This window comes from Chelonia mydas, chromosome 1 (assembly GCF_015237465.2).
Source record: "Chelonia mydas isolate rCheMyd1 chromosome 1, rCheMyd1.pri.v2, whole genome shotgun sequence".
Lineage (NCBI taxonomy): Eukaryota > Metazoa > Chordata > Testudines > Cheloniidae > Chelonia > Chelonia mydas.
In genome coordinates, this window is record NC_057849.1 from 120,231,390 (window position 1) to 120,254,229 (window position 22,840).

General features: G+C 38.5%; 1 protein-coding gene across 1 annotated transcript in view; it reads right to left on the bottom strand.

Annotated features, from left to right (window-relative positions):
* OCA2 (OCA2 melanosomal transmembrane protein) overlaps positions 1 to 22,840 on the bottom strand; it is a 340,000-nt gene that overhangs the window by 70,885 nt on the left and 246,275 nt on the right. Inside the window, exons 20-22 of the mRNA XM_007063202.4 lie at positions 20,231 to 20,290; positions 19,527 to 19,631; positions 11,721 to 11,814 (exon numbers count right to left, since the gene is read on the bottom strand). Of these exons, the coding sequence (XP_007063264.1) occupies positions 11,721 to 11,814; positions 19,527 to 19,631; positions 20,231 to 20,290 (259 nt within the window). The remainder of the gene's footprint in view (positions 1 to 11,720; positions 11,815 to 19,526; positions 19,632 to 20,230; positions 20,291 to 22,840) is intronic.

Below are 22,840 nucleotides of genomic sequence, written 5' to 3' on the forward strand. Positions count from 1 at the left end.
GTTAAACACACATTTACTTAGAGACTCTAAATTTCTTCAAATGATTGAAATGTCAACCATCAACTTGTTGAAGGAAAATACAAATGCTGTCTCCTCTACTATAACGTTATGGGAAACACTGAAGGCAACCTTAAGGGGAGAATGCATAAAATTCACATCTGAAAAGAAGAAAGGAACATATTACTTAATTCTTGGCAGAGAAGCTTGCTAAATTTGGGGGGGGGGTGAGGGGAACAAAAAAAACCACCCTAAAGTAGACCCCCAAAATAATGAGCTCCTGCACTCTCTCACTACCCAAAATACAAATACAATGAATATATGTCTACCTGGAACAAATTCATGCTTACTAGAGTTAAACAAACACATTATGAATGGCAGGGGGATAAGGCAGGCAAACTCCTAGAGTGGAAAAATACAATGACTTCAGCCAATAACTCTATATCCTCTTTGCTGCAGGAAAATGGTCTTTCTGTTCAGAACATGATAAAATTAACAGATAATTTAAAGAACTTTAATGTTAACCTTTAAACATCATGGTGAGTTCAGCTGCAAACTATATGACCAATACATTCTCACTACATCAAACTGATTATATGAAGGAAGATATCTCTCTACTAGAAGATATGCAGGCAATTGGTTCGCTCAACTTGGGCAAAGTGCCTGGTGCAACGGCTTTCCAGCAAAATTTTATAAGACCTTAATCAATTAGTACTGATACTGTCAGAAGCCTTTAATGAAATATTTATCACGGGACATGAGAACAATGATGATTACCCTAATTAAAAAAAAATAGGACAGTTGTCATTCTGGTGATTACTGCCCCATCTCTCTGTTGAACACAGATTATAAAATTCTGACAAAGATTCTCATTTCACTGCTCCATCAATCATTCATGCAGACCAGGTGAGTTTTAGTCATAGCAGATTAGCAGCAGACAATAATCGGAAGATATTCCACTTAATCCAGCAGGCACAAACAACTGATGCTCCAGCTGCTATCCTATTGTTAGATATTGGAAAGGTCTTTGATCACGTGAAATTGCCATGCCTACAAGTGATCCTGAGAAAATTTGGATTTGGACCTAAATTTCTGATCTGGATTGATATTATTTACAACTCACCCATTGTATCTGTTCTCACAAATGACACAATCTCCTTCCTTTTTCAATTAAAATGAGGAACACATCAGGGATGTCATCTATTGCCTCTACTATTTGATATAGCTATGGAACCGCTAGCAGCGTATATCAGACAGACACCTTCCACTGAAGGAATTACCATCTGGGATAAAGAGTAACGCTTAGTCTAGATGCGGACGACATTCTGCTTACTCTCAAAAATCCCTTCTCTTCAATTCCATCACTACTATCTGCAATAAACTACTTCAGTGAGATATCATGATTTCAGATAAACTGGAACAAGTCTCAAGTGATGGATATTTCTCATAGACCAAATCCACATCAAATACTATCAATCATTCTCCTTTCGTTCATACATAGAGATAACCTACTTATGCCTCAGGATATGCTCTGATTTATCAAAGATAGTATCTGCAAACATGGATGTCATACTCACAGAAATGAGAAAAGACAGAGGAATGGTGGTCACTATCAATATCTTTATTGGGAAAGGTAGAAGCTATTAAAATGAATGTAGGACCAAGATTGATATATATGTTTAGCTGAATTAAACTTAAATTTCCTGCTTCAACTTTCACAAGCATAAATAGAGTTGTACAACAATTCTTATGGAATTTGAAGACATCCCGGATATCCACAAGATACTTAAGAAATTATGGCTAAATGTGGGGGGGATTTCCTAATTTGTATTTATATCACCTGACTTTTCAATTAAGATTTTTAATAAAATGATTCTATCCCACCAACTCTTCCCAAGCCCCATTGTGGCTTGAGAAAGAAGAAAAATTAGTTAACCCCTTTGGCTTTCTCTCTGCACATCCATTTTTAAAATGGTTGCCTGCACCTTTAAGGAAAAATACAATATTTATCTCCTGGAGCGTTCCTCACAAAATCTAGCCCTCCTTCCATGCCAATCTGAAATAATACCCAAATTAAATTTGCTAATAGCTCAAAACTCAAATCCACTTGGCTAACCAATGACATATTAACCATAAAAGATATTATTGAATGTACTACTTTAGCCTCCCATTACATATCTGTGTGGCAAACACCAACTATTAATAAATCAAGGTCCTTTCAACAATCAGCTTCAGCTCAAAATTATAAAGTACCTGGGGAATTGTTGGCAGGCCACAAATATCATTCCACTTGAAGTGCACCTGAAAAAGAATATTCGCCAAAAACATTTTGTGGGTAACAAACAAATGGCTGAACTCCTTAATTTATCCTACTAACTATACCATAAAAAAATGGGAGAAGAAGCTAAACCTTTCCATTTCCTCTCATAGGTGGAATAATATCTGGCACAATATATGCAAAACATCCAGTTCTCTGTTTTTGCGTTTCTTTCAGAACAAAATTCTAAATAGATATTATTGGACTCCTGAGTGATTGCATAAAACTGAACTTGCCTCACATAGTAAACATTGGAGATGTGATAGCACCAATGCAAACCTCCCTCATGTCGTCTTTTAATGTCAAAGTATACCCACTTTTTGGAATGAAGTGTATTGTGCTCTTTCTTAGTGTGGTAGGTATTTCCCTTACATCAAGCCTCTGTGTTTTATACATTCTAGAAGATCTACCCTGCCTGAGTAATGCCAGGAAATGGATTGCTGCAGCACTTATAGTAGCCAAAATAATCATTTTACAAAAATGGAAATCTGCTATTCACCATGCATTCTTTGATTGGCTAACTGACCTAACCAACAACAGCCTCATGGGAAAACTGACATTAATCTGTAGAGGCACAAGATCCAACTATGAAGACACTTGGTCTTTCGTGAGAGCATTACAACTGAATCTGGACTTCTGATGTTGGGTTGAGGGGGATGGGATTGTTTGTTTGAAGAGGTGGAGTTAGGGAATAAAAATTTATCTTATTTATCTATGAATATTTCATATTGTGTTATTGTTAAATCTGTACTTCTGTGTTTTCTTTGTCATTGTATTTGAATATGTCTGCATGGATATGTTAAAACTTCTGAACAATAAAATTTAAAAAACCTCATCAGTATAAGAGGTTTTAACCCAATCTATAACAATCACAATTAAATATATTATTCACACATTTTTTTCAGTTGCACAATTTGCTCTGACTATCCCCCTTATTTATCTTGTGACAACCTTATATCAGCAACAAAAACCACAGGGCTGATAATCACAAGGTTAAGCTCCTCCCTAACAGGGCTTTCAACAGCGCTTGTCAGTCAGTAGCAGCTCATTCAGAATGCCATTTGTTCATTGTTCTGAGCAACTGTGATTATATTATATCCACTCTGTATTCCTCATAGTGGCTTCCAGTACAATGGCAGATTGATTTTACGTTGGCCCACCTGGGGTTTTTTTTAAGCTTTTAACTTGCTCCTAACTATTATCAAGATCTATTTCAGGAGACTCATCCTGATGGGCTTTCAGATTCTGGCATCACCCACTTTTTAGACATTCCACCACCTTCTTGTGGGTCAGCTGGTGATCACACCTTTGCTGCATTTGCTCAACCATTTGGAATTGCTCCCTCCTTGACATCCATCTCAGTTCTTCTCTCCCTGCTTATAAACAACAGCTGCTCACTCTTTTACCAAGCTGGTCCTAATGATCACCAACGTTGGTCTGTTACTTAGGCCTGGTCTATGTTTTAAAATCAGATCGACCTAGCAGTGCTGCAGCTGTACCACTGCAGTGCTTGTGTAGGCATAGCCTTAAGATTCTTTGCCTTTTTTCTTCTTCCCATCTATTTTCTTTGTAGCTATTACAAGTGGGTTTGTTTCATTACATTTCTCTGATTTTTTTTCCATATGGGTCAACAATGTATTCTGAATTACTGTACAACAACCACAGCTCCTTAGTTTTGGATGGGAAATACTTTATAAATATAATTGTAATATTTCGTATCCACTCCATTTGTTGATTAGTGCAGTTAGTCATCATGCCAGGTAATTTGGGACAAATCCACTTGCCAAATGCAGTCATGCCTCGTGACTTTGTTCATTGACGGTCACATACTGCCTAGTTTTTCCTCAGAGAGAGGCAACATGTGCATCTGATTTTCCAAACATTCAGTATAAGGAGCAAAGTATTTGCTGAAAGCATAGATTCCAAAGAGATTGCTAAAGCAACGAGAGAGAGATTTCTGTCCAATCAAACCAGGAAAATCCATTAGCTTTAATTCATGTTTAATTGAACTAACCTGGCATCCGTATGATGACATAAGGCTCAGAAGTGATCTAAACTATGAAGTTGGTCAATTCCATGGATTTGCTAGAGACTCTGTAGCATTATCCTTGGAGATCAATTATTTCCGCCTCCTTGGCGCTGCATATTAAAGTATACTAGAGACAGCTGCTGTCAGACCTGTATGTCAAAGCATCCTTGACAAACTGAGGAAAAGGACTTGAAGCATCCTGACTTTTGTCTCTAGGCTAGCTCAAAGTCTGAAGACTAACCAGGCCTGAGAAGCTACCCGTTTACAGATGACAAACACTGTTTTGAATTTTGGCTGGAATAATCTTACATTCTAAATCTTCTGCTTTACATTTTCCAGAGAGGTTCCTCTTTAGCAATCTTAAAGATTACAGCATCTTTTTTTGGCTGTCAGGTCCCTGTAATAAGCCTCTCTCTCAAACTGAGGGCATTATTGCACCACCATTGTCTAAACAGGACTCCCTACTGAAAATAGATGAAGTGATATGACCCAGAGTTTGGATGTCATGAAGGGTGAATATCTCTTAAGGACTTACCAGGTGCAGCAACATTAATCTAGAGTTTAAGAGAGGAGAGAAATATACAGATTCTTGGGGCTCATAAGAAAAATCAACAACAGGACATTTTGGAAAACACTGATGGTGAATATGAAGAACTGACCACAGAAGATAGCAATTTTATTGGTGCTCACTCTGGATATGACACTGTTCCTGCTAGAATGACAAAGAGAGAGACTGAGGATGTAAAATTTAAATCTGAAATGAGAGCTTCTTAAAGGAGGACAAGTAAACAGTGCTGTTGTGTACTTGACAGCAACCATAGCTTAAGAATACTCAAGAATGGAAATGGGAAGGTGCCAACATAAGAAAGGATGACGGTACATTATTTTTGCTTTTAGATTTGTAGCATTTTAAGGCACAGTATTGTTAGAAACACATTTATTATCGTCTTGAAAAACAGGGAACAGTCCCTAAGTCTATTTATTTCAGCTATTTGTAAAGGTCAAGATGCAACACACTGTCCTTTTCCTTTTAAAAGATCCCAATCAGTCTCAATCCGTTTGATTCTACCCTTTTATTTGGATTATGAACTGACATACCTTCACAGGCAGGAAACTTATCTAAAATATAGCTGTCTTCCAGATGAGACATGAGACTAAACCCCCATTTTCTATCTTAAACGTTGTGAAGTGATACTGTGTACTCTTCAACTGCTACTATATTTTCACCCTGAATATTCTCAGGTTTTTAACATTATATGGAGCTTTGGTATCCTTCAAGATGAAAGGTGCTAAATAAATGTGAGCTGTTATTACTATAAAAGAATTTTATTTAGCTATATTTATGCTGTTTTCCTAGTACCAATTTGGCACTGATTCTGAAATATATTTTTAAAGCCTAATTATTAGAGACTATAACTTTTCTCTCATATTATCTCTCACAAAGACGCACTTCTGTCTGGCAATATTAACCAGGTTTCTTCCTTCATTAAGTCTTGCAGGCTTGTAGATAGTTTAACATTTTATTTGATAGCACCAAAGGGTATAATAAAATATAGAATCTCCATTGTGCAGAGCACACATCACCTTCAACAACATAAAGGGAGTAAACCAAAGAGACAAGCCAAGTGACAGTAAAGCTGTAGTGCTGCGTCACTAAGACATACCTGACTGCCCATTTATGTAGTCAATTGCTTCTTTAAGTAGCTATAATCTAGTACAGAGATCCTATAGATGATGGATTTGATTCACCCATGGGTTTTGCTAACTACTGCCAGTGTAACCTAAGCTGGAAAGGTGCCCAGTAGCAGACAATTGCCTGCAACCCCACCCCCTCCAATCCCATATTCCAAAGTGGTGCAAGCAACCAGAGAGAGGGTTTAGCAATCTTCCCTGGATTTACTCCCCTGGGATTTGGGCTAGTACTCCAGTCACATCATTGGAGTTCCATGTGCAAATCAAGGAGACAATAGACCATTGTGCCATCACAATGTGCCACCACATTGTGCCTCCAAACATTAGCTTTGGATATGAGTGATTAGATTTTCATTATAATCTCCTTCAGAAGAATTATGGAATGGGTAATGGTCTTCAAGATACCTCAGGAAACAAGCCACCAAGTTTTTTGTTTGCTGATACTTTCTGGTGTATTGCAGTTTTACAGGTTCTATCAGGCTCAATCAATTATTAAAAAGTAATCAATATTGCCAGATATTAAAGCTGTAAAAAAATAAGCATTGAAAAGACTATAAGCAATACATTCCCAATGCTTAATTAGGCTGACCGTTACTGTGCAGGTACGTGTGAGTGAACAGGATCATTCAATACACAGATAGAAGAAATCATAAGTCCAGGCAAGCTTAAAATCTCCAGTCTACCATGTTCACTTTTGACTTTAGAAGCTTAACTTACACTGGTCAGAGAGTTCCCCTGAAGAATTCACCCTGTGTAAAGGGAATATCTGTTGGCATAAAGCTGGCAAATACTCAGGGACATCCTTGAGAATTAGGGAGCTGTGACTGGTTTCTGAGAGCCTATCCTCTCCAGTGTACCTGGGAAGAGCTGTTGCTGCCTCTCCTGTGCTGCATGAGGCATTGAGCCAGTCATGTCCACCACTGCCTCTGGACTGAGAGGAAAGTTAGTTGTTCCAGCTCCACCCCTACCTGCTTTTCAAAAAAAAAAAAAAAAAAAGGAGGGGGGAACAGCAAGCAGAACTGAAGAAATCCTCTCAGTATATGCCATTTTAATCTCTCCCCACATGTGACCCTATGAGCATCCCAATGTCAGATGGCCAAGAGCTCCCTGGCATATTGCAGTGAGTTCCAGCTGTCCTGACCAATCCAGGGGACTCTAGTTCACTGTTGTCATAATCTGTATCTAAAAGGGGTCATGCAAAATATCATTGGAAAACTAATAACTCACTGAAATTATGCTTCTTAAAATGTGTTTGAAAAGCCATGAATAAGCCCAGTCTGACCTAGACAAAGCATTTGGATTAGTTTGCTTGACCGGCCTGCTTGTCAGGCAGAGAGAGTGAAGGTACATTTATATAAAAGGTAAACAAAACCATCAAGCTAACAAAAGGAGGATGTAACGACTCGAGTATCACCAGCAGATAAAGGAACAGCATGAAGTCTTCATCAGATTTCATGGCATCTCTTCCCAGAAGGAGGAAAAAACTTTATTTGAGAACACATTTCAATGGCATACTGGACTATAAAGACAGGGTGCCTGAGCCTCAAACGATAAGTAATTGAATCAGTTGATTGCCTACTGTATAACTGTATTATAAAAGTGTATCAAGTAAGGTCTTTTATGAAACCTAACGACACACTAGTGATTAATGTCATTGTGAAATGTATGTATTAACACTATATGAGTACTTATGGATACTCATTGATATTTTGCTTTAAAATCTGTGACCAATCAAAGGGAGAAAAAGGTTTTCTCACAGAGAGGAGGGAAGGCAGTTAGCTACCTGTCTCCAATTAAATTAAGCAAGATGTGATCAAAACAATGGAATTCCCATTTATATACAAATCGGCAGGGAGGTGGGAAGTCCACGGGAAGGGAAGAACAACTTGAGGTCATCTTGAGTCTGGGGAAAAAAACTGAGTTTGGGAAGATATAAGGAGAAAGAAGACACCATCCTGAAATCCATCACTGGACAGACACAAGGTGCTAGAGCTCTTGAAAGCTGAGAAAGATGGGCCCTTCAACCAAGGGGGTTGAAGTTTCTGGGAACTGAATATAGGTGGGAAACATACTTAGGCAAAGATCTTTCACCTAGGAAGATAAGAGAAACTAGCATCTTGTACTTCTGTGGAAGTTCCTGACTGAGAGAATGTCAGCGATGGCTGGAAAGGAAAAAGACTGATAAGAAATCAACTTTGAACCAAGGCTGTAGCTTGTTAAATCTTAATCACTAGAAAGCATACTTTATATTTATTTGCTTGTAACCATTTTTCCCTTGCACCTGAACTCACTTAAAACCTCTCTTTTGTTGATAAATTTGTTTTACTTTTAATCTATACTAAGCCAGTGCTGTGTTTGAATATAAGTGTTGTTGTCCAATTAAGGCAACAAGTTGCTGTGCTTTTGTCCCTTTAAAGGAGCAATGGACCTTATGACTCCTCTGAATGTTTCAGAAAACGGCTGGGCATTCCAGGGCAGATGGTTTGGGGGAAATTCAGGATTGGGGGTGTATTGGGGTCACTTGGCTAGTAGGAACCACAGCTGGTGAAGACCAGAGTGTGGTTGTAGTGTAACTAGCAGGCTGCTGGAGTCAGAGTTGCTGAACCAGGGTTGCCTAATCATAGACAATCCATAAATTCTTGTATGCTGGCTGGGAGCATCCACACAGAGAACTACAGTAGCAGAGCGTTTTAAGGCACCCAAGGACAAGGAGCGACCCAACCTCTCACTGGTCTGGATTGTACTCCAAAACCCCACTTCCACTGCAGAGCTGGGAGAATAGTATGAGTCTTTCCTCCTCCCTACTTTCCCCCAAGAGTACCCACAACCGCATGAGGAGCAGCCAGGGGCAGAAAAGAAGCAGCAGCATACAATTTAAATTATTTAGTACTAATGTTCAAGGGCATTATCCAGTGCCAGGGAAAGGGCCAAGTGGTGAACGGACCCTCCTACACTAGCCATCAGTGTGTGCAAAAGCATTTACCCTAAGCCCTGCTAATAATATATCAACAGAGTCTGCTGCTGTGTACTGCTAAAAAACAACCTGTAAATTCATGTTTGGTGAGTCAAATTGCACTGGTTAGTCAAATTTCCCTATATAATGGCTTGTGTACTTAATTTCCTTGATTGCATGAGTGGCTGGTAGGATCCAGTCTCTGCCCAATGCAGCAGAGAATCACATTATAATTGTATTGTATAGTTACAATACAATAGGATTACTTGCCCTCATGGGATTTCTTTACACCATTTCAACACACATAAATTCTTCCTTTGTAATGAATTTCAAAAAGGTCATCACTGGCTCTTTCATATGAGAAGATTGGTCTAGCCTTTTTTAGCTGCTAGAGCACTTTAAACAAGTGTATTCTGAGCATTTTTCATTCTTAAGTTCTAGTCACTGCTCTCTCACCAAGTTCCCCTTCATTGGCTTCCAAGATATAGCAGATTGTTTTGAAATGTGAGCACCAAGAGTCTGTACTTTGGCCTGCAGGCCATCCATCCACTGACTGACATGTTTCATTTAGCCTTCAACTTTATTTTCAAATAATGACAAAGAGCTGTACAGAGAGTTCATTTCTGAGTTTACTAACTACTAATGATAATGCTCTATCAACCTATTCATCTAAGTACTTAGTATCAGAGCACTTCTTGTATTCACATAGTGCCTTTCATTTAAATAAATCCCAAAGCACTGTTTACACCTTTACCAGTTTTGCATACTTCACACATACATGATTATTTTCTCTCTTTAACAGCACATGATGATACAACAACAAATATGGGCAAGAAGGTAAGTGAAACTTTAGAAATGGCAGCTGAGTTCTACTAAAAAGCCCAAAGGGGTTAGGTACCTGTGTCCTGTTTAATTCCAATGGGGTTTGGCCACCTAACTCCCACTTTTGAAAATCCCAGCCAACCACTTTAATGAAACCATAGTAGTATCTTAGAGATGCAGAAAGGCAAGCATGAGTAAATTCTGGAAATAAAAGGATATTCTGACACTTAGGTTTGTCTAGACAATCAGTTGATGCACAGCAAGCTGGAAAGTAAACCTACAGCACACGAGCGTGACACATGCTAATTGTCCATGTGGACCCTGCTACCATGCACTAAAAGTTCCCTAGTGCACACTGACCAGTTGCTGTTTGAAATGAGAGTAGACTAAAATGTACTAGGGAACTTTTAGTGCATGGTGGAACGGTCCACACAGATGGTTAGTGCACGGCAGGCTAGTGCACTGTAAATTTTCCTCCCTGTTTACTGCAAACTAACTTTTTGTCTAGCTAAGCCCTTACTTTAACAAATGCTGATGCTTCATACCCCTGTGATGAAGAGGGATAGCTCAGCTGACTAAGTCACAATGATGACTATGAAAAGATGTCCCAACAACAAATGATTGGTATAGTATCCAACCTCTGCAATCCACCCTTAAAATTCAATCTGTCAATTACATCATTATAATCCTTACTGGGTATTAAGGTCATTTGAACTAGCAATCACTTATCTGAATAAATGAGAGAGGCCTGTATAGCTCAGGAAGCTCCATTTGGGTTTAATTTTTGTTGTGGAAAATCAACAGGAGTTTTAGCAGCATCTAAACAAGTATCTAAATGTTTATAAGATGAAATATAGAACAGTACTATAAATTAAATTAAATTCTTACATTTAATTAAATAATTAATTAAATATTAAATTCTCAGGTACTGTCAGCAATCAAAATCAACACTAGATTTATTATTCTACTAAAATCACATGCTATTTTAATTGCACTTAAAAACAGACTAGTCAGTACTTTGGTAAGATCCTGGTAAGAATGGTAACTCATTCATAACCAATGACAGTGAAGTATTTGTTGAATATAAAAAAGAATAACCAGCATAAAGGTGAATTAAAGTGCTACCAGATGGCTATCCTATACAGCTATTATAAATTAGAATGCCGACTGGGCCTGCAACAGATCCTTGTGGGATTCCTTTAATAATAAAGTTTGGCAGAGAAATAAATCCATCTAATTTATCACATTGTTTTATGCTGAGGCAGATTAATTACAGCAGCAACACAAGGAACCCAAGTTAGCACCAAACTGGTATTTTATTTTTAGCTAAATACCACCAGGTTCTATTCAGCTCTCCTTACTAAAGCACAACTCCCACTGACTTCAATTCAACTTGACATCAATGGGTGTTTTGTCTGAGTAAGGAGTGCTAAATAAGGTAGTGAATAGATCTGTATGTAGTCTTCTGGGCTTGAGCCAAAGCCCACTGACGTCAATGGAAAATCTCCCAATGTCTTCAATGGTTTTTGGATCAGATATTTAGATCACAGATATTATACATTAACTGCATGTCCTTTTAAATAAGCCACTATGGCATCTATGAATCTGAATGCTAAATTTATCCTTTTCTTTTTCCTCACAAAGGATCTGAACCCTTTAAGCACCATCTGGACTGCTTCTCTGTGCATTTAGACTACGTTATGCATATCTCGCCTTCAAACTCAGATCAGAAATAAACTCTATTATAGGGTATGCAGCAGACACTCATTAAGGGCCCGATCCATTGCCCTCCAAAGGCAGTATGAACTGAGTGTGCTTTCTATAATAAAATCATAGATCCTTATTGCACTTGAGCTATTCTGTGGAATGTTTATACATACAGTAATGCTGAAATGATTACAGTCCCTTACCTCCAAGACAAGCACCCATGGCCAATGAAAAGATTAGTGGTTTCACAGGCAGGTTAACATCAGGATCTTGACTCAGGTTGAGAAGCACAGGAATCTGTTATTGAAAAAAATATAAACAAAAAACACATGCATATATATACTGGTAACACCAACCATGAACTGAGTATCAACAAAATCCATTTAATTAAACAATTGAAAATGCCAACAAGAGCTAAGATATAACACTGGTGTGTTTACAAGCATAGAATTCTCCTCTTGCCTTTCGGGGACTTCCCAGTAGGAAGGCCTTCCTTGCTAGAGCCGTCTTCACCATCTGAGCCAATGCCACAATCCAGACATAAGACCCTAGCAATGCTTGATTGAATTAGGGCCGAGCAGTGTAGACATTTCCTGGCCATGATCTGAGACCTGGAGGCAGCTGACCTGTTAAGGACCCCTTAAGTGTCCCCTGTGGAGGGGAGGCAGAGGAACAGATGCAGATCCAGCACAGTAACACCCAGAAAATAGTTCTCTGTTAGGCATTCATGGCCAGATCACAGACTCTTTATGACACTCCCACTAGAGAATCCGGTCCTATATTTATAGTGTGACAGTTGAGGCATTATTGATGGGCTTTAGCCCCATTTGTTCCTAATGACCCATTGCTACTGCTGATTGAGGCCTCTGAAATCTACTAGAAACAAGGAGTCACACCAGGAAAGTACTTGATCCTTTGTATCTTTTCTAGAGACAAACATACATCACAATGATGTAAAATAAGAACAAAAATCTTGTAATTTTCTTAAATTAAAAGGGGGCATCCACATTTTAAAATCTTGTATAAACTATATTTAATACCTTGTTAGAAATTCGAAAGTATATTTTTAGCCCACCAGTTTTATTGTTATCTACTTATTTGACAAATTGATTTTTCCTTCAGTTAGAAATGCTGTGACTTATTCTTCTTCTTAAGAGTCTACTTAGTCTCTGTCAAAAACATCAAAAGTGACATCCTTCTGAGAACAAAAGAGACAGCAGGACTGGATTGTTTACCTTTAATTCCCTCAGATGGCTGCTTTTGCAGCAAGAGAAGAAAATACTGAAAAGTCATGCATTATCAATAGATATTTTTGTCTCAGCGATGGAGTGCTGTCTCACATATATTTTTTTCTTTTAAAGGAACTTGGAATTCAACATATAATCATCACCAAACAATAACTGTTATAAGTCAAATTTGGGGTCTGACATACTATAACCTTCCACATATCTGAAAAGTATTTCTCCTGGGTTTAGGATTTTAATGTAGTGAACACATATCCTTTGATAACAACAGCAACTCTCCACAAGCAATGCTGCATCTTGAACTTGAACTTTCAATAACTGGATTGGAGTTGAAAGAGAAATAGTCAGTTTAAGTTCCAGAATTCCAGTTCAAAATATTTCACTGAGCCAGGAATGCCCCAAGTTTTGTGCAGACATCGTGAACTACCCCGGCTGACACACACAGAGTCTCATGAAAAGACTAATTCTTAATGCCCCCAAATCAAAGTCGGATAAAACACAAACACATTGTTTCAGTTCCATCCAAGTGTTTCCTCATTCCAATGACACTGAGTAGTGTATGTAGGAACCAAACATCTTGCACTTCAACAGTAACTCTTTGAGGGTGTGGCAGGGTCCCACTCTCTCATGCCTCTTCTCAAATCCACAAACAGCTCAGAGACCTTTTTCTAGTAAAACACCACGTGTATTTACAATATTGTTTTCCACCACCCTCATACATTATATGGCCTTATATCTATAGGCCTAGGGAGCCCTCAGCTCCTGAGACAAGGAGGGAAAAGTACCTCCCTCCCATCCTCTTCCTAACTTTTATATCATCTGCCTAATGGTCTAAGTAGCCTCCTAGTTCTCCTCAGCACATCCATTAGGCGCAGCTCTGATAATTGGCTCTGCTCTGGAGTCATTAATTAAAGCTGCAGTGACAAGAGTGCTGGCTCATCTGCTGTTGCCTTGGCCCGTAGGGCCTGATCCAAAGACCACTGAAGTCAACGAGACTCTTTACGTTTTCTTCATTGGCTTTTGGATCAGGACTTTCATCATTGGATGTCTCCTCTTTTAACAATGATATTTTACACAGGAGAAGTCAGTGTATGAACTTGAATTTAAGAGTAGTGCTTCTCCATTTTTCCCATTAAATAACATTTAATGTCCTCTGCATGTTAATCTATACAATTGTATGTGCTATGCATCAGTTTTGAACACACTCTGAATGCTTAAAACCTCAATCTCATTTACAGATTCAATTAACCCAGTGCTGCAAATAGAGACATAAAATATTAAATGGTTGGAAGGAAATGTGGCATTCTAGGCTTCAATATATATATTTTTCAGATGAGGATTCCTTATAAAACAGTCTTTGAACCAAACTGTATATATTTACAAGGGTCTGCAGCAAGTCAAGTTTGGTTATTACAAAACAGGATGCATTTAGCTAAAACAAACACAATACTGTTACCTTTCCCATATTTATTTCATGTTCTTTGGAATTCAATAATGTTTTGAAATTTTTTAGCTGCAACATAGCGCCCTTCAACAGAGGCAAAAGCTAGTGTCTATTTGTGTGTCAACCATATGCCAAAGCTTATGCTCATTTCTCCTACCCTCGAGAGGGACTACAAACAGTACAGACAACAGTAGTTATATGAGAGCAACAACTTTATATCAGGAGATTAATGTTTCTTTCTTTCACCCCTTTCCTTGTTTTTATTGAGGAGAAATCTCTCCTTCACTAATTTCTAGTGAGCTTGCTAGCTTTGCTGGAAAGTTTAATGTGCTGTTGGCATGATTTTGGGAAAGTGAAGGATGGGGTTCAGCAGAGCAAAGCCAACTTCTCTTTGCCCTCTCGCTACAGGGCTAAGTGTCTCCCTGCAGATACTGAGACAGATGGTATGTCTGTGGAAAATAATTATTGCACCTGAAAGTAAGAAGAGTGCCCTCAAACACATGTTATATTAAGGCAATCCCCTCACTAACCTTGATACTATGGATATATAAACTGATGTGCACAGAAGAATCCAGGCATCTAACAGCTTTATGTAAATGACACATTTAATTAAAATAGTGTCAGTTAAGAGTGTATTTATTTATACTGTATTATATGTTATGGTTAGTGCATGGGATGTGTCACATACATAAAAATAAAGCAAATATAAAAATCTGAAGACAAACATTTTCTTCACTGCTTTTATAACACATATGATTACATTGGTATTAATTTATGTGGAGTCAATTTTATAAATGTATGAAACACACATTGGGGTTGTTACATTGGTGTAAATAAACAAAAAAAAAAACCTGTAGGAAACACCAACAAGTGGGAATCAGCCTCAGGAAATAAATTCAGATCCAAGAAGTATGAATCATTCTACAAGATGCAGTATGTCTTCATACACCTCTCAGCTCTGTGCCATAAAAGAAGCCTGGGATGATGTCCCCAAAAACTAAAGGAAGACTGTAAAGCAGTGACTCTGAAGAAGATTTGGGGGACATGGTGGATAATCAGCTGAACATGAGCTCCCAGTGTGATGCTGTGGTCAAAAGAGCAAATGTATCCTGAGATGCATAAACAGGGGAATCTCAAATAGAAGTAGAAAGGTCCTTTTACTCTCTGAATTTGGCACTTGTGCAACCATTGCTGGAATAAAGTGCTCCAGTTCTGGTGTCCACAATTCAAGAAGGATGCTGATAAATTAGAGAGGGTTAAGAGAAGAGCCACAGGAATTAATAAAGAATTAGAAAGCATGCCTTATAATGACAGACTCAAAGTGCTCAATCTATTTAGCTTAACCAAAGGGAAGGTTAAGGAGTAAGTCTAAAAGTCCCTACATAGGGAACAAATATTTGATAATGGGCTCTTCAATCTAGCAGAGAATGGTATAACCCATGGCTGCAAGTTGAAGCTAGACAAATTCAGACTGGAAATAAGGCATAGATTTTTAACGGTGAGAGTAATTCACCTTTGGAACAATTTCTCACAAGTTGTGGTGGTCTCCAGCACTGACAACTTTTTAATTCAAGATGGGGTGTTTTTCTAAAAGATATGTTCTAGGAATTATTTTGGGGGAAGTTGTATGGCCTGTGTTAGACAGAAGGTCCAACTAAATGATGACACTGGTACCGTCTAGCCTCAGAATCTGAACCTGACTCAACAGGTTTTGTGGGTTGCTTCAAACCCCTTGCTGCAATTGGAATGGAGGGCACTCAGCAAATTATTGATTTTGGTATGTGACTCAAACAAAGGATTGAAAGGGATCTCCCAGGTCATTGAGTCCAGTCCCATGCTATTGCAGGTAACTCCATCATATAATCCCTATTCACAAACTTATCAAAGCTCCATTTTACAACTAGTTAGGTTGTTCATCTCCACTATTCCCATTAGGAGGATGTTCCAGAACCACACTCCATTGATGGTTAGAAACCTTCTAATTTCTACCCTGAATTTGTTCATGGCCAGTTCTTTCCCATTTCTTCTTGTGCCAACATTGTCCTTTAACTTAAATAGCTTTTCACAGTTCCTGGCGTTTACCCCCCTGATGTATTTATAGAAAGCTATCATGCCCCCACTAAGCCTTTGTTTTGCTAGGCTAAACAAACCAATCTCTCTTAGTCTCCTTGAGTAAAACATGCCCTCCATTTCCATCCTTTGTTTTATATCATTTGCAAACAAAAATATCACAAAGTGGGCATACTCAAAACAGGGCATATTTTAAAAATCTGATAACATTTTTTCATACAATTTCCTTATCAAGTTGCCTAATTACCAAAGATATTTTTTTAAGCAGGAGCTTTATCTGTCCTTAACAGACACAATCTTCATTTTGATCTCACAGTGAAAAACATAATGATGATTGGTACATAATTCATTTTTATGACAAAAACCAGTCACACACGTAGGATGTTGATTAGACTGTAAGATCAAGCAGAAGGAAAAGCTAGGGTGATGGGGAAAGCCCTCCTTGAAGCACAAATATAGAAAATGCATTACATTGTGGCTGTTAAACCATGGAGAATGTGGTAGGGGAGACAGTGAGGAAGAACTGTGCAGCAGCTCACTCAGACAGAATTCTTTTTTCTACTCAAGGTAATTCATGCTGCTGCAGCAACAGCAGATCAATCACCCTTTGAAAGGGAGTGATGGGCATTCCTCTCTCAGCTGGCTCAGTTCTGATAGGTAGTGATAGAGTCCCTCTCTCTCTTCTCACTGGGAAGCTAGAAACACTGCCAGTACTATCTAGGAAGAGTTGCTTCAGCTACCCCATAGGTCTGTGCCCAATGCCTGCATAGGGGCAGAAGGGAGGGTGGAAGGTACCATGTCACATCTCTCCTGTGCACATGCAAAAGGCTACACACAAGCTGGCCTGCACATACTTGATAATGGTATGTTCTTTATTCAAGGGGTTGGTTTTTTTAGACCTTAATTTTATATCATGTTAATTCTTGGTACATATTTTTCTAAGAATTACACACTAGAAAAGTGTTTGTTTGGAATGAAAAGTGCACACACTGTTCAGAATGTGTATTCATGGGAAAATGTATCTGTAGTTCTCAAAACTGTCGATGTCTCATTAAGGACAGTCTGTCTCTGCAGATTGCTAGGGTCCAGTCTTACCAGTGGACTGGAATACTGAAAATTGTACAGAACACTCTGGTAAAGACGACGACAAAGGGAGATCCAAAAATAAAAGTGGTATTGAGGACATTAGTACCTGTGAAAAATACAGCACTGAAAATGAAGAGCTCCTGTCAATTTTAGAGATTAAAAGATGCTAGGTCAAAATCAGTCTGGTTTCTAACAATGAATTGTCAAGTTTCAGTCACCTTGCCAGCAATATAGTTAATAGAAATTATTTATTACAGTATATTGAGAAAATAGTATTAAAAGTCAACGAAAACTAGGATTTATTATGGCTACATTTTTAGTCCCTGGTAATAAAAGAAAAAATATATAAATAGATGGCTCAATATATGCAGCTTACAAAACAAATCAATTAAAATAAGGAACATGATTTTTACCACCATTATATCACCTAACATTTTTAGGGGAAAACTCCCTGGCTATTGAATTAACAGTGCTAAGACAGCAAGCATTTAAAATGAAAAAAATAAAGCATTTAAGCAGGGTTGTTGTGGGTATATCCAACACACACACACTAAGGAGAACAGGAGCGTTGAAAAATCAAGAATATTTTTGTGGAATGAAACAAATCAATACTATGTGATTCACCATATACATTCTGTAAGCATAAACAGCCAGACATTGTCCAGCATGAAAAGCTTACAGTTCTGTACATAAAACACAAGAGATACAATAATTGAGTAACCACTCTCTGAACTAGTAGGCCCTACTCTTTTGTATCTGCCCTTAGATACACATAGATACAGATACAGTGGTTTTCAAAAATTTTAGGCTGCATAACCCTTTCCAAATAATGTAGTCTACTGTGTACTGCCATATGAGATAGGGTCATAATACACCTATGATTAGATTGCCAAGTTTTATTAAATAAAATATGCCATTACAGGATTTTTCTTATGTAGCCCCTTGTTGAGAGCTCATGTACTCTAGTTTGAAAACCACTGAACCAAATTATTGTGGAGTTTTCTTGTGGTTGCTCTTTTTCTAACAACACATATCTATTACAAAGTTTAGACCAAATTTATTGGAATGTGTTGAAAACACACTTTATTGCTGAGCTGGATGGACAGAAGCGTATGGTTCTAAAACATTGACAAAATGCTGAATTCAACTGTCCGATGTTTTGTGATCTTGCTTCCACAATTTTCCATCATTTTGTTAAAATGAACTGTGACATCATCTCCTTTTAAATGTAGATTTGGGGTAGAAATCTGGATCTTCAATTTTAAATGCTTGAAGTGAACAAAAGAGTTTTAGGATTACAATCCGTCAGCCAAATTTCAGCCTCCTCTTCTTGTTTTCAGCTCAACCACCGACCTTTGTATTTGGAATCAATCATATTTGTTAAGCAATGGAGAAATTCCATAGATTCACTTAATCCAATTTTTGTTTTGTTCTTGTGTGGCTCCTGTTCTTTGTCCCTATTTAGACCAAACTAGATTAGCTCCAATGATTAGAGCATTCAACTGGCATGTGGGAGACCCAAGTTCAATTCCCCTCTCTGCCTGATTCAGAGAGGGGATTTGAACTTCAGTTTCCCACACTGCAGGAGAATGCCCTTACTACTGGGCTAAAGGTTGCAAATGCAGACTGCCTCTTCCAGTGGATTGGGCCTCTCTCCTGTTGAAGCTGTTCCTTTTTTATATAAATAATTAAATAGGCATTGGAGCAGGGACTTGATCTTGGGTCTCCCAAATTCTAGGTTAGTGCCCTAAGCACCAGTTTTTATAGAGTAGTTCTCACTTTTTCCTTGGCCCAAGGACTATTCATTGTCATTATGAATTACTATGAAGTGCCACTATGGATTTAAAGCAAGAATAATAAGATTTGAGAGCCAGATGCTTAAAAGGCCAGAAGCCCAGGACCAGTGCAAAAATGCAAGTACAATGGTGCACCTAATTTCGTACTTCATCATCATAATGGCATTTGCAAATTTGATATTTGTATGTACAAATTGACACTGAGATGCCTAAATGGGATGAATAAGCCCAGTAATGATATTCACTGCCTCCAAGAGGTAGGGGCAATTGTAACACAGTTGAGGTCTCACAAAGAAAGCTTGTTATCAAATAGTTGGACTCACTGCACATAATGGAAAGAAGAAACGCATCTAACGAAGAGAGACATACCATTGTAGCTGTGAATGGAATGTTGTCAATTAGGGAAGATGCCAGAGCAGAGACCCAGAGTACTAAAATGATAGCAACTGCTAGGCGTTGATCCTCAGGAACCACCTGGTATTAAGAAAAATGAAGTTACAACCGACATTTTTTTTTCAGCTCTAGTAATAGCCTTGATATTTCTATGTGCTACTAATGGCATAATTCTTCACTAGGACATCAACACACTCATTTTTTAAAAGGTGATATGAATATAAAATAAATTTTTAAAAACAAATAACTGAAGGATTTATTCACACACTAATTCTACTGATTCAACAGAAATGTGGGAAAGGAGGCATGCAGCAAGTGACGTTTCTAACCATCATGTTTATGTTTCATACAACAAACGTCCTGTGCAGCTATAATTACACAGCTTTTTTCCCCTCTGTTTGTACGTTATCTGCCCCTCCCCTCCCCCCCCCCCCCATTTATTAGTTAATTAAAACTACAGAAAAGACTTACTATTCAGATAAGACCATATATTCTGGCTTTGGAGAGGTATACACAATGGATATTGAAGACCATTCACACTGAAGGGTGAAATGCACACTTGCAGGAATACAACCCTTCACATATCCTTCAATATGCAATGATTAGGCAGTATATTTAGTAAAGCAATACAAACATTTCTCTATCTTGGGAGTGAAATAACTATAAACATTGAAATGTACCTTTATTAACAAAGCTGTCTGTTCTCCTATATAATCTATTAAATGAAGATGAGCCAAAGCCTAAAAGAGATAAATTTAGATCAACCAATAGTATGTGAGCAAATATGCAGCTGAAAAAAACTATTTTAAAGCGAATTAAAACAAATCCAACACAGTTATTTTCTCTCTCTCAAAAAAAAGTCAATATTCACCCTATGTAAGGTACACATTACAACTGGGCAAGCTACTGAGAACAGTAGAAATGTCAACAGAGCCACATGATTTGTGGAATTTTGTTGCATTTGAAATGTCAACCAGATTCTCTAAAGGCACCGACATCTCATCTCCATAAACAGCACCACTCTGAGGTTTAAAGTTTCCCTTCTTCTGGAGCGGATGCATTTTGTTTGAGTACTTGAGTGCAAATTATTTTAAACCTAAAGAAACCCTTGATATGAACCAATAACCTAGAGCAAATATTTCAAACTTTGGACAGTTCAGGTAAGGGGCTGAAGTTTGTGGCTTATTCCCAGCAAAGGAAGAAAAGGGGGGGAGGAGGGGAGGGGAAAAAAAGAAAAATGAAAAAGAAAGAATTTCTGTAAAATAGCTTGACTCAGAACCCAAAAAACAAAAACCAATTAATGGTCACATTCTCAGCTACTGCCAAGAAACACCCAGTGCAAGTCAGGGAGGTAGTATATGGAGATGCAAAGTTACATGAAGTTCACCTTTGCATTTTTCCAGTCCAAGGGCTGTTGCGTGTAGGGCTGCTCTAATTTACACAGGCTGCTAACAGTTTCAAGGGATGAAACCACATCCAAGTATTGATGCTGCCAAGGCTGATTCCCCACTCTAGCACTTCAAGTGCAGAAGCTGGGGGCCCACAAGGATTCTAAAAATTAATACTGGTCACTCCAGGCTTGTATTAAACTCCCAAAGTTACAGCTTTTTTCTGACCTTGGATGGGTAGATACTGCCACCACCTAAGTGCAAAAACCGCTTTGAGAACCCAGGAAGGCACACTTGGGAATTCCTTCCTGTGGGGTACCCTCAAGCCCCTTCACCAGCCCCTCTGGGGAAGAGCTGAGAAACAAAACAAAGGAAAACAGCTGTTGCCACCAGCTAATTAAACAACATACGCACAAACCTAGGACACAAAAATTCAATCCTGTTCTTAAGAAAAGGTAACTTTTATTAAAAACAAAAAGAAAGAATACACATTTGGAACTTTGTCTTTTTGCTAGATTTTAAAAAAAACAATTACATGGATTAAGCATCAAAATAGCTCTCTTGATGTCCAGCTTAAAGGTTACAAGCAAAACAAAAGCATTTGGGGTTAGAACAGAAGAGTCCACAAGCCATAAAGAAATAAACAGAGATAAACCTGATCGCATCTTCCTAGACACTCCCTGCTCTACTTATATATCTGGGGTTTTAAATGAGTAGTTTCTAGGTATGATTTGATGATTTTTCATACCTGGCCCAAAGCTTTTTACAGTATTGCTGCTCTGTCCCCCTCTCTCCAGAGAACAACACAGACAGACAAAGGGGAAGGTTTTTTCCCCCAGTTTTAATAATTTCTAGCCTTCCCATTGGCCCTTTTGGTCAGGTGCCCAGTCCCTTCCTTTTACCTATGCAGGGAGACTTTTTAACCCTTTACAGGTAGAGAAGCAAGTAGAGAACTACCACCAAGAGGGATTTATAGCTAACTGACTAGCTGGGTGTCCATAAAAGGGAGCTACTCCCCACCCCCTTTCATTTATCACAGATGCAGCATAGGGATGCCCTGCCCATACCACTATATTGGTGTAGAGAGGGTGGCGTGGGAACTTCTACAGTGGTTCTATGGCAGCAGAGGAATCCCATCTCTCTTGCATTATAGTTATCCTCCAAGGGTCCACCAGCTCTGGATCAAGATTCTGAGGGCAGCATAGCACAAAGTGGCTATGTTATACCCCAGATCTGAATGTAAATGTTAAAGCAAAAAATTTTAAAAAACCGTTGTTCTTTATTTACTCCATCAGTCCAGACCAGACTATTGAACCACATATTCTATGGCAGAGGTGGAGAAATTTGGACCCCACCAAGTGAGAATACTAATAACTCAAAACAAAGAAAATCAGTGTTCTAAACTTCATTCTCTACTGCCTAGATCTTGGTTAGGGATGTGCACAGGTCGTCACACTGAATGTTTAGTTTCCATTTTTTTTATTAGGGGCCAATTCCAATCTTCAACTTTCCCCAAACCCTTCCTCTTTTCCCAGACCCTAAGCTCAGTTGTCACCGCTTAGCTCTGCTCAGCATAGAAGAGGAGGGAGGGCATTGAAGAGACAGTTATAGGTCCCTGATTCTGCACTGGCCTGGTCCCAGCATGATTTAGAACAGTCATGGGTCTGCTCTAACTTATGCCACTGTGGGCAGTCAGCATAATGAAGTAGACCCCTGACTTGTCACCTCTCTCTCCAGCGTGTCCCATATGTCAGAATGGGATTGGGGTGCACTTTTGAGGATCCCATCTCAAGGCTCAGCAGGTCTATTAATACAAATTTTGTTACCTAATGCTGATGGCCTGTCTGTTACAGATACAAACTTCCTACTTTTTCATAGCTTCTGCAAATTGCTGGCAGCTCC